The sequence below is a fragment of the Leopardus geoffroyi genome, chromosome B3 (genome assembly GCF_018350155.1).
Source record: "Leopardus geoffroyi isolate Oge1 chromosome B3, O.geoffroyi_Oge1_pat1.0, whole genome shotgun sequence".
NCBI classification, from domain to species: Eukaryota; Metazoa; Chordata; class Mammalia; order Carnivora; family Felidae; genus Leopardus; species Leopardus geoffroyi.
Genome location: NC_059337.1, coordinates 108,556,512 through 108,569,567, shown reverse-complemented (window position 1 = coordinate 108,569,567; position 13,056 = coordinate 108,556,512). Strand labels below are relative to the sequence as shown.

General features: G+C 38.6%; 1 protein-coding gene across 3 annotated transcripts in view; it reads right to left on the bottom strand.

The window, feature by feature from the left end:
* SNAPC1 (small nuclear RNA activating complex polypeptide 1) overlaps window positions 1–13,056 on the bottom strand; it is a 43,536-nt gene that overhangs the window by 12,187 nt on the left and 18,293 nt on the right. For all 3 annotated transcript variants that reach the window (XM_045451188.1, XM_045451186.1, XM_045451187.1), the window contains 3 exons: window positions 12,502–12,570; window positions 11,688–11,750; window positions 2,350–2,500 (listed from right to left, as the gene is read on the bottom strand). In XM_045451188.1, coding sequence (XP_045307144.1) covers window positions 2,350–2,500; window positions 11,688–11,750; window positions 12,502–12,570 — 283 coding nt within the window. The remainder of the gene's footprint in view (window positions 1–2,349; window positions 2,501–11,687; window positions 11,751–12,501; window positions 12,571–13,056) is intronic.

Genomic DNA, 13,056 nt, shown 5'->3' with positions numbered 1-13,056 from the left:
ACACATTCTCTATCAAAATAAATAAATATTTTTTAAAAAAGGTATTCCCAATTTTTATTTATTGTCCTCTTAATTTCTGTAAGGTCCACAGTAGTATCCCTTACCTTACTAAATTTTTTGTTACTATTTTCTTTTCAGTGAATTCTCTTTAAGATACTTTTAAACATAAAATCAGTCATTTATAAATCATGGTAATTTTATAACCTTTATAAAAAAGCATATCTCACTTCACTCTCCTGCCTAATTACACTAATAGGCCTAGCCCTTCAAGATCAATATTAAATACAATTGTGATACTTCTATATATTACCAACAAACATGAGGTGGCCTTTTGACATACACTTTTTAAAACTGAGTTAAAGAAATAACCATCTACTTCTTTTATCTGGAGCAGGGATTGACAAACTATGGACCCAGGCTAAATCTGGCCTACCACCTGTTTTTGTAACACACTTTTTTTGAAACACACTCATTTATTTATATATTGTCTGTAGTTACTTTCACCTTACGATGGCAGAATTGAGTAGATGTGACAGAAATCAGACAGCCCATGAAGCCTAAAATATTTACCCTCTGGCCCTTTACAACAGTTTTGCTAACCCCCTAATTTAGAGGATTCTTCTTTTAATCAAGAATGGATGCTAGATTTTATCAAACATCTTCTTGGGTAAGTGTTATAATGAATTTACATTTTCCTCTTTAACCTATTTATATGGCAAATTATATTGAGATTCCTAATTGCACCATCCCTGCATCCTGGAATGAATGCACCAAGGTGTTTTTTGTTTTTTTTTTTCTTTTTTTTTTAATGTTTATTTTGAGAGAGAGAGCATGTGTGAGTGGGGCTGGGGGCAGAGACAGAGGGAGAGACAGAATCCAAATAGGTTGTCTGCACACAGCCCGACACAGGGCTTGATTCTCTAGAACTATGAAATCATGACCTGAGCCAAAATCAAGAGTTGGACACTTAACCCACTGAGTCACCCAGGTACCCCAGTCAAGTTGTTTTATATCTGGGATTCTTCTGATACATGTAACAGGAATTTTTTTATCAGTAATACTTATAAGTGAGATTGGTCTAACAGTTCTCTTCCCAATATCTGCTAGCCTTGTAAAAAAGAACTAAAGAAATCTGCTTTTGAAGTATTTCCTGATTATCCTTAACAAATACGGTATCTGTTCTTCTGAATGTTCAGTGTTCTTCAAGCAACTGTTACTGAACTTAATCATATCTGAACTATGTTAAAGGAATTTAACTTCAATTCCCCTTCTACTGCCTCAGTATAAGAAGGAAAACAATGCTAAAAGGCTGTAACATATTTTCATATACTGCTCTAGAAGCTGGGAGTGTTTTATACTAGACTGAATATTTACTAATGCTCCTAATGCTTTTTTTTTTTTTCTCCTGAGTCTGCTATGTGTGTATGTATGGTGAATATGTAATACTTAATGTAATTTCTTAAAAATTAAACTATTAAAATGTAATTTCTTTAGGAATCACATACCAAGGTTAATTTTATAGACACACTATTTTAAAAGAAAAGGTGCATCTTAACTAATGCAGCTAAAGGGAAATACAGTTTATAGAATACATTATTTCACACACAAAAATTACTAATAAAGTATGCTCTGGATAATTCTAGACTGATTCTATAATTATATAGCTACATGACTTTTGGACAAGTTATTTAATCTGTATGGACCTGAACTGAATCTCATCGTCTATGAAATGATGAATTTGATGACTCCTAGAGTCCCTTTCAGCAGTAAGATTCTAAGAATCTAAGATAACTAATTTATTTTTTATATTAAATCTCACAAGGTTCTCAAACAAGTGTCTAATCCTTTTTAATAAAGAAAAAATAGGTAAGTTTGATATGATGTAATAGCTTTATTAGCCTCATGTTTATCTTTGTAAATTTGTCCAGTTTTCATTGGATGTATTTGTTCTGCAAAATTGTCTAAGGCCATAATTATCACACAACATACATATTTTAAAAGAATAATATAGGTGTGCCTGCGTGGCTCAGTTGGTTAAGTATCCAACTCTTGATTTCAGCTCAGGTCATGATCTCAGTTTGTGAGTTTGAGCCCTGCATTGGGCTCTGTGCTGACAGCATGGAGCCTGCTTAGGATTCTCTCTCTCCCTTTCCCTATGTCACTCTTTCTGTCTCTCTCTCTCCCTCTCTCTCTCTCAAAATAAATAAATGAACTTAAAAAAATTTTTAAATAAAGAATTTTTAAAAAATTAAAATAAAATAGGAATATAACTTAAAAAAATGGTAAGGGGAGGCTTTGAATAAAACCCATTATCCCTTGTTGAGTCTCAAAAAGACTTTAAAAAGTTACCTCTGTTTTTGGAAGACATCTTCCTTCCTGCTGATTTCAATGTTTCTTTATTTCTTTTTTTCCTAGTTGCTTTGATCTGTCCTTGACCAGATGCAGAATCAGAGTCAGAAGAGTCAAGTTTCACTTGACGGTGCCTCCTTGACTTGGATGCCTTGAGAGTGAGAAATCCAATTAACCACAATGAATCACAAAATGAATCCAACTGATGGATAATTTAGGGAAAGAAGCATATACAATCAAAGAGGAGGAAAAATAAAAATCATAAAGTACTTTACCATAATGCTGGCTTAACACTTGTTGCATATATATCTTTTATCTTTACAATAGGAAAGCCTCTCTGGAGTGTCATCAGCAACTACTCAAACTGGGTGAAAAATGTAGTTGTTGGGTTAAAATGTAGTTGTAGTTGCATGGCTGGGAAACAGGTGTAAAGGATGAGTACTGTTTCTTACTGTCTAATAACCTATTTTTCCTTTCTTCTAATAACATTTATGTTCCCTAGTTACCACCATATGTTTTGAGTGGAACTACTTTATGCCTGGTTCCAGGTATGTGCCGCTGACCTAGTCAAAAGTTTCACATTCCCACGGCCACTGATTTTGGGCATGTGATCTCTATCATGGCCAGAATAACTCCATTTTAGAGTTCTAGTTAACTATCAGGAAGGAAAATTCTCCCTTTCTATTGAACTTAAGCTGGGACCACGGCAAAGCGGGCTGTCAGGAAGAACACTTGAAGACAGTAAAAGCAACACAGCAGGTAAGAAATGGAGGGACGGTGCAAGGACATTTTGGTTTCATCAGTCAATGAATTCCCTTACTTGCTTAAGCAGAGTTCTCACAGGAGTTTTCAGTTAATGCCATGTATGCAGTGCAGGTATTAACAATTGTTTAAAAACTATCATGCATTATATGTTAATTGTGTCTCAATAAAGAAAAAATCTGCAGCTATGCTATGACACTCTATTAACACTTTATGGGAATTATAATTTAATTCTTTAATAACTTTTAAAAAGTATTTCATAATGTCTAAAGATACACATTAAATATCAATTGACACTATATTATATGGAAACAGTTCTGGTTTAAAACAATTTGGATTAATTAATTTATTGTTCTTTGTTCAACAATATTTTGTACTTAATTTAGTGTGAGATACCTATATGTAACACTTAACAAATCTACAGTCGCTTTTAACTTTTTTTATTCCTTTTCATTTCTACAACTAGAAAATGATAGTAATTTCCCACAGAATACAGACATTCTTGGATTCATGAAAAAAAAACAGGAAAAAATAGGGGATTGAGCACATAAGTTTATCAGTGCTCTCTCCTAAAATGCCACTAACATGAAAGTAAGAAGCTAAAAATGAATAAATTCACAAAACAGAGCTAACAGAAAACAATGCAGCTGCTAAAAAAATTTTAGCAGTAGAAACAGTGAGTGGTAGCTGATTGAAGTGAATGAAGAAATTTGAAATCTAATTACCTATATTGAGGAAGTTACTAGAAAGCAAGCTGACCCAAGTGGATCAGGAATTATTCATCAGAAATGGGACAACAAAGGGGCACCTAGGTGGCTCAGTTGGTTAAGTGCCTGACTTTGACTCAGGTCATGATCTCACAGTTCATGAGTTGGAGCCTTGCATCAGGCTCTATGCTGACAGCTTAGAGCCTGGAGCCTGCTTTGCATTCTGTGTCTCCCTCTCTTTCTGCCCCTCCCCTACTCACACTTTGTGTCCCTCTCTCTTTCAAAACTAAATAAACATTAAAAAAAAAAAAAGAAATGGGACAACAAAAATGGCAGATAGGCTGAAAATCTACAGAATTAATTGTGTCCTGTTTGCCAACCTCAAAACTCAACAACTGACCTCCTGCAGAAAACAGGAGGCTTGCACTCTGGAGAGGCTAAGCTGCAAGGTTGAGGAATGGTGTAACAGAAGAAGGGGACAGTCTCTCACTGACAACCCAGGAGTTAGGTGAAATCTGCATAAGGAACGGTAAGCCTCTTGAGGGACTCTCTCTGTAGGCTCCCAAAATATTGGCAGCCTGGTTTATTTACCTCTCCTTCCCGCAGACAAGCTGTCTGGTAAAAATGACCAGATCCAAGGAAAAGAAATACTGAGGCTAAAAGTTGTAGCTCTATATGACCACTCTTAAATATGATCTAAGGCTCTTCAAAAGTTTCAACAAAGCCACCAAAATGAAAGAGATCAAAATAAACAAAAATAGGAACTCTAGGGAGAAAGGAGGAAACTTCAAAACTGTAATATCCTCAAACAGATAAAAGATAAAGATAGTGCCTCCAGAAAAAAAAAATTTTTTAAGTAAGAAAAGATTCAGAGAAGAAAAAAAAAAATCTTAGCAATAAAAAAAGGTCAGCAGAAATAAACAATTCAAATAATGGTTCAGAAGACAAAGTTTAGACAGACTTCCTGAAAACAGGGATTGAAAACAGAAAACAAAAATAAGAAAATGAAAATTCAAGAGAAAAAGCAAGAATGCAGCAAAAATACTATCAAAGAAACAATATAAAAAACTCCTCATAACTGAAGGCTATCAGATTGAAAGGATGCCTGCCCTGAAAGCCAAGGGCAGTGATGGAAAAAAAAAGACCCACACCAAGTTACATTATCATGAAATTTCAAAACTCCAGGGATAGAAAGTCCTAAAACCTTCCATGATCAAGAATATCAAAAGCTGGAAGACAATAACAAACAACAGTGTCAAAATTCCAAGTAAACACCAGAAAAGATAACTGAAAGAGAAAAAGTTAAAGATGGATTAGGAATTTCGGGGTGGAAGTCGTGGAGCAGGAGACTGCTGGGTTATATGAGCTCTGTAGTAGTATTAGACTTTTTAAACTACATACTTGTATTGTGGAGCCTGGGTGGCTCAGTTGGTTAAGCATCGGAAGTTGGCTCAGGTCATGATCTCACAGTTCATGAGTTGGAGCCCCACGTAGTGCTCTGTGCTGACAGCTCAGAGCCTGGAGCCTGCTTTGGATTCTGTGTCTCCCTCTCTCTCTGCCTCTTCCCTGCTCGCACTCTGTCTCTCTCTGTCTCTCAAAAATAAATGTTAAGGGGTGAGAGGGGAAGATGGAGGCATAGGAGGACGCTGGGCTCACCACGTCATGCTGATCACCCAGATTCCACCTACAGCTGCCTAAATAACCCAGAAAACCACCAAAAGACTAGCAGAATGGATTCTCTGGAGCCAAGCTCAGACAAGAGGCCCATGGAAGAGGGTAGGGAGGGCGGAGAGGCAGTACGCACTACACGGACTGGTGGGAGGGAGCCGGGGTGGAGGGGCGTCCTGCCGGCCAAGCAGAGCCCCCGAGTCTGGCTTGCAAAAGCGGAGGGGCCGGACGGAATGTGTTCTGACAGCAAGCGGGACTTGACAGTTATAAGTTAACAGCTCTGCTCGGAGAGCGGGAAGGCTGGAGGACAACGGGAGGGAGAGTTGTTGAGCCCCCGACGACAGAGCTCAGCTTGGCGGGGAACAAAGGCACTCGCCAGCGCCATCTCCCTCACCCATCCCCCAGCCAAAATCCCAAAGGGAACCAGTTCCTGCCAGGGAACTTGCTTGCACCACGCGAACACCCAACGCTGTGCTTCTGCGGATCCGTCCCTCCAGCGGCGGGTCTGACTCCCTCCTGGTGCCATAGGGCCGCTCCCAAAGTGGATCACGAAGGATAAGTGAGCTGAGCCTGCCCCTCCTGCCCCTGTGCACCTTGCCGATCCACCCCAGCTAATACGCCAGATCCCCAGCACCACAAGCCTGGCAGTGTGCAAGTAGCCCAGACGGGCCACGCCACCCCACAGCGAATCCCGCCCCTAGGAGAGGGGAAGAGAAGGCACACACCAGTCTGACTGTGGCCCCAGCGGTGGGCTGGGGGCAGACATCAGGTCTGACTGCCGGCCCCGCCCACCAATGCAAGTTATTCAAGACAGCACAGGGGAAGTGCCCGCAGTTCTGCACCACTCCAGGGACTATCCAAAGTGATGAAACAGAAGAATTCCCCTCAAAAGAAACTCCAGGAAATAGCGACAGCTAATGAACTGATCAAAAACGATTTAAACAATATAACAGAAAGTGAATTTAGAATAATAGTCATAAAATTAATCGCTGGGCTTGAAAACAGTATAGAGGAGAATAGAGAATCTATTGCTACAGAGATCAAGGGACTAAGGAACAGTCAGGAGGAGCTAAAAAATGCTATAAAAGAACTGCAAAATAAAATGGAGACAAGCACAGCTCGGATTGAAGAGGCAGAGGAGAGGGGCGCCTGGGTGGCGCAGTCGGTTAAGCGTCCGACTTCAGCCAGGTCACGATCTCGCGGTCTGTGAGTTCGAGCCCCGCATCAGGCTCTGGGCTGATGGCTCAGAGCCTGGAGCCTGTTTCCGATTCTGTGTCTCCCTCTCTCTCTGCCCCTCCCCTGTTCATGCTCTGTCTCTCTCTGTCCCAAAAATAAATAAACGTTGAAAAAAAAAAAAAAATTTAAAAAAAAAAAAAAAAAAAAAAGAAGAGGCAGAGGAGAGAATAGGTGAGCTAGAAGATAAAATTATAGAAAAAGAGGAAGCTGAGAAAAAGAGATAAAAAAATCCAGGAGTATGAGGGGAAAATTAGAGAACTAAGTGATGCACTAAAGAGAAATAATATACACATAATTGGTATTCCAGAGGAGGAAGAGAGAGGGAAAGGTGCTAGAGGTGTACTTGAAGAAATAATAGCTGAGAACTTCCCTGATCTGGGGAAGGAAAAAGGCATTGAAATCCAAGAGGCACAGAGAACTCCCTTCAGACGTAACTTGAATCGATCTTCTGCACGACATATCATAGTGAAACTGGCAAAATAAAAGGATAAAGAGAAAATTCTGAAAGCAGCTAGGGATAAACGTGCTCTAACATATAAAGGGAGACCGATAAGACTCGTGACGGATCTCTCTACTGAAACTTGGAAGGCCAGAAAGGAATGGCAGGAGATCTTCAATGTGATGAACGGAAAAAATATGCAGCCGAGAATCCTTTATCCAGCAAGTCTGTCATTTAGAATAGAAGGAGAGATAAAGGTCTTCCCAAACAAAAACTGAAGGAATTCGTCACCACTAAACCAGCCCTACAAGAGATCCTAAGGGGGATCCTGTGAGACAAAACACCAGAGACATCGCTACAAGCATGAAACCTACAGACATCACAATGACTCTAAACCCATATCTTTCTACAATAACACTGAACGTAAATGGACTAAATGTGCCAACCAAAAGACATACGGTATCAGAATGGATAAAAAAACAAGACCCATCCATTTGCTGTCTACAAGAGACTCATTTTAGACATGAGGACACCTTCAGATTGAAAGTGAGGGGATGGAGAACTATTTATCATGCTACTGGAAGTCAAAAGAGCTGGAGTAGCCATACTTGTATCAGACAAACTAGACTTTAAAGGCTGTAACAAGAAATGAAGAAGGGCATTATATAATAATTACAGGGTCTATCCATCAGGAAGAGCTAACAATTATACATGTCTATGTGCCAAATACAGGAGCCCCCAAATATATAAAACAACTACTCACAAACATAAGCAACCTTATTGATAAGAATGTGGTAATTGCAGGGGACTTTAACACTTCACTTACAGAAATGGATAGATCATCTAGACACATGGTCAATAAAGAAACAAGGGCCCTGAATGATACATTGGATCAGATGGACTTGACAGATATATTTAGAACTCTGCATCCCAAAGCAACAGAATATACTTTCTTCTCGACTGCACATGGAACATTCTCCAAGATAGATCACATACTGGGTCACAAAACAGCCCTTCATAAGTATACAAGAATTGAGATCATACCATGCATACTTTCACTACATGCTATGAAGCTTGAAATCAACCACAGGAAGAAGCCTGGAAACCTCCAAAAGCATGGAGGTTAAAGAACACCCTACTAAAGAATGAATGGGTCCGCCAGGCAATTAGAGAAGAAATTAAAAAATATATGGAAACAAACGAAAATGAAAATACAACAATCCAAACGCTTTGGGATGCAGCGAAGGCAGTCCTGAGAGGAAAATACAGTGCAATCCAGGCCTATCTCAAGAAACAAGAAAAATCCCAAATACAAAATCTAACAGCACACCTAAAGGAAATAGAAGCAGAACAGCAAAGACACCCTAAACCCAGCAGAAGAAGAGAAATAATAAAGATCAGAGCAGAAATAAACAATATAGAATCTGAAAAAACTGTAGAGCAGATCAACGAAACCAAGAGTTGGTTTTTTGAAAAAATAAACAAAACTGATAAACCTCTAGCCAGGCTTCTCAAAAAGAAAAGGGAGATGACCCAAATAGATAAAATCATGAATGAAAATGGAATTATTACAACCAATCCCTCAGAGATACAAACAATTATCAGGGAATACTATGAAAAATTATATGCCAACAAACTGGACAACCTGGAAGAAATGGACAAATTCCTAAACACTCACACACTTCCAAAACTCAATCAGGAGGAAATAGACAGCTTGAACAGATCCATAACCAGCGAAGAAATTGAATCAATTATCAAAAATCTCCCAACAAATAAGAGTCCAGGACCAGATGGCTTCCCAGGGGAGTTCTACCACACGTTTAAAGCAGAGATAATACCTATCCTTCTCAAGCTATTCCAAAAAATAGAAAGGGAAGGAAAACTTCCAGACTCATTCTATGAAGCCAGTATTACTTTGATTCCTAAACCAGAGACCCAGTAAAAAAAGGGAACTACAGGCCAATATCCCTGATGAATATGGATGCAAAAATTCTCAGTAAGATACTAGCAAATCGAATTCAACAGCATATAAAAAGAATTATTCACCATGATCTAGTGGGATTCATTCCTGGGATGCAGGGCTGCTTCAACATTCGCAAATCAATCAATGTGATACATCACATTAATAAAAGAAAAGATAAGAACCATATGATCCTGTCAATTGATGCAGAAAAGGCCTTTGACAAAATTCAGCAACGTTTCTTAATAAAAACCCTCGAGAAAGTCAGGATAGAAGGAACATATTTAAGATCATAAAAGCAATTTATGAAAAGCCCACAGCTAATATCATCCTCAATGGGGTAAACTGAGAGCTTTTTCCCTGAGATCAGGAACATGACAGGGATGTCCACTCTCACCACTGTTGTTTAACATAGTGTTGGAAGTTCTAGCATCAGAAATCAGACAACAAAAGGAAATCAAAGGCATCAAAATTGGCAAAGATGAAGTCAAGCTTTCACTTTTTGCAGATGACATGATATTATACATGGAAAATCTGATAGACTCCACCAGAAGTCTGCTAGAACTGATACATGAATTCAGCAAAGTCGCAGGATACAAAATCAATGTACAGAAATCAGTTGCATTCTTATACACTAATAATGAAGCAACAGAAAGACAAATAAAGAAACTGATCCCATTCACAATTGCACCAAGAAGCATAAAATACCTAGGGATAAATCTAACCAAAGATGTAAAAGATCTGTATGCTGAAAACTATAGAAAGCTTATGACGGAAACTGAAGAAGATATAAAGAAATGGAAAAACATTCTGTGCTCATGGATTAGAAGAATAAATACTGTCAAAATGTCAATACTACCCAAAGCTATCTACACATTCAATGCAATCCCAATCAAAATTGCACCAGCATTCTTCTCGAAGCTAGAACAAGCAATCCTAAAATTCATATGGAACCACAAAAGGCCCCGAATAGCCAAAGGAATTTTGAAGAAGAAGACCAAAGCAGGAGGCATCACAATCCCAGACTTTAGCCTCTACTACAAAGCTGTCATCATCAAGACAGCATGGTATTGGCACAAAAACAGACACATAGACCAATGGAATAGAATAGAAACCCCAGAAGTAGACCTACAAACGTATGGCCACCTAATCTTTGACAAAGCAGGAAAGGACATCCAATGGAAAAAAGACAGTCTCTTTAACAAATGGTGCTGGGAGAACTGGACAGCAACATGCAGAAGGTTGAAACTAGACCACTTTCTCACACCATTCACAAAAATAAACTCAAAATGGATAAAGGACCTGAATGTGAGACAGGAAACCATCAAAACCCTAGAGGAGAAAGCAGGAAAAGACCTCTCTGACCTCAGTCGTAGCAATTTCTTACTTGACACATCCCCAAAGACAAGGGAATTAAAAGCAAAAATGAACTACTGGGACCTCCCTCATGAAGATAAAAAGCTTTGGCACAGCAAAGGAAACAGCCAACAAAACTAAAAGGCAACCAATGGAATGGGAAAAGATATTTGCAAATGACATATGGGACAAAGGGCTAGTATCCAAAATCTATAAAGAGCTCACCAAACTCCACACCCGAAAAACAAATAACCCAGTGAAGAAATGGGCAGAAAACATGAATAGACACTTCTCTAAAGAAGACATCCTGATGGCCAACAGGCACATGAAAAGATGCTCAATGTCACTCCTTATCAGGGAAATACAAATCAAAACCACACTCAGATATCACCTCATGCCAGTCAGAGTGGCCAAAATGAACAAATCAGGAGACTATAGATGCTGGAGAGGATGTGGAGAAACGGGAACCCTCCTGCACTATTGGTGGGAATACAAATTGGTGCAGCCACTCTGGAAAAGAGTGTGGAGGTTCCTCAAAAAATTAAAAACAGACCTACCCTATGACTCAGCAGTAGCACTGCTAGGAATTTACCCAGGGGATACAGGAGTACTGATGCATAGGGGCACTTGTACCCCAATGTTTATAGCAGCACTCTCAACAATAGCCAAATTATGGAAAGAGCCTAAATGTCCATCAACTGATGAATGGATAAAGAAATTGTGGTTTATATACACAATGGAGTACTACATGGCAATGAGAAAGAATGAAATATGGCCCTTTGTAGCAACGTGGATGGAACTGGAGAGTGTGATGCTCAGTGAAATAAGCCATACAGAGAAAGACAGATACCATACGGTTTCACTCTTATGTGGATCCTGAGAAACTTAACAGGAACCCATGGGGGAGGGGAAGGGAAAAAAAAAAAAGAGGTTAGAGTGGGAGAGAGCCAAAGCGTAAGAGACTCTTAAAAACTGAGAACAAACTGAGGGTTGATGGGGGGGTTGGGGGGGTGGGAGGGTGGGTGATGGGTATTGAGGAGGGCACCTTTTGGGATGAGCACTGGGTGTTGTATGGAAACCAATTTGACAAGAAATTTCATATATTGAAAAAATAAAAAATAAAAAAATAAATGTTAAAAAAATTAAAAAAAAAAGAAAGAAAGAAAGAAAGAAAGAAAGAAAGAAAGAAAGAAAGAAAGAACGAACTTACCTGAACAACAACTGAAAAGGCCTTTGATTTTATTCTCGCTAAGGATTCTGCCCTTTCACATCTCTGGATAAAAAATAAACAAGAAGGAGAAAAAGTTAAAACACATAAACATTAAAAGAAATTATGAATACCCAGGTATTTGTTATCAGAAATAAGATTGGAGATAGAAGGCACGGTAAAAAGAAATTAACGTTTTTTGGACACATATTGACCAAAGACATATAAACACAGACACCATTCTCATAGCAGGTCCACAACACCATCTCCATAGCTACTGACTGTTGAAATTCAGGATTTAAGGAAGATTATATGAATGAAAGCCTTGGTGATCAGGCCACTCCCTCCTCATCTGCCTCCTCTTCTGCCTATGCCCCAAAATGACTCCTGTCTCATCCACGAACATGGATGAAAACCCTGGAGGCAGGAAGCAATAAACAGTAGCTAGAGCTCCACACTGGCTGAAAGTAGAACAGGAAGAAAAGACATATTTCAAAAACCCTACTCTGCCTGTGTAAGGACTAAGAGCACCTTCCACCATCATTCTCCCCTTTCCCTGCAAAAACCCTTAACATCCTCACTCCCAATTTATACTTGTTGTGGTCTTCCACAAGGTTTCCAGGAAAAAACAGACTAACTTTTCATAGAGCCGATATTTCAGGATTGTCTGAGATAATTATTTTAATACCAAGGGTCATAATATCTGTACACAGAATCACTTGTATACATAATACTTGTATACAGAACCACACAGAAAATGAAAACAAACTAACCAAACTATTGCCCTGCAAACAATCAGATAGTGAATTTCTCTGACCTCTGATTCTTGTGAATTTCCTTCTCTCTTTTCTTCTCCATCTTTAACTTTTGATTTTAAGGATGGATTCTGGAAGAGCACAAAAGTCATATATACACATTTACAATTCAAATTAACTAAAAATCAATTGCAAATAATTTCAGAGCAATGAGAATCATTTATTTTTTTAATTACTGCAAAACTAAAAGATCATTTCACCTTATTACTGCACGGTTCACCACCTGACATTAAGTTAAGATCAAGGTTAGGTTTCAGAATAGTTCTAAAAATCATCAATAAAATGCCTAAATCCTCCTAACTAAGGAAGGAAAACATGCATTTCATATAGTAGTAAGAAAATTGGTTTATTCTCCTTTCCTTCAGGTATTCAGAGGTCTTAGTAATGCTAACTAGAGAGTTTAGTCAGAGGGTGCTATAAAAAAAGAAGTAGTATAAAAAAAGGGCAATAAGAGAGTACTCCGATAGATTTTTACATTGATTGCCTAGGTCATTTGTGTAACCCATTTGTAACACTTGAAGTATTCAAACATTCTAAACTGTGCTGTCTCTCATTAA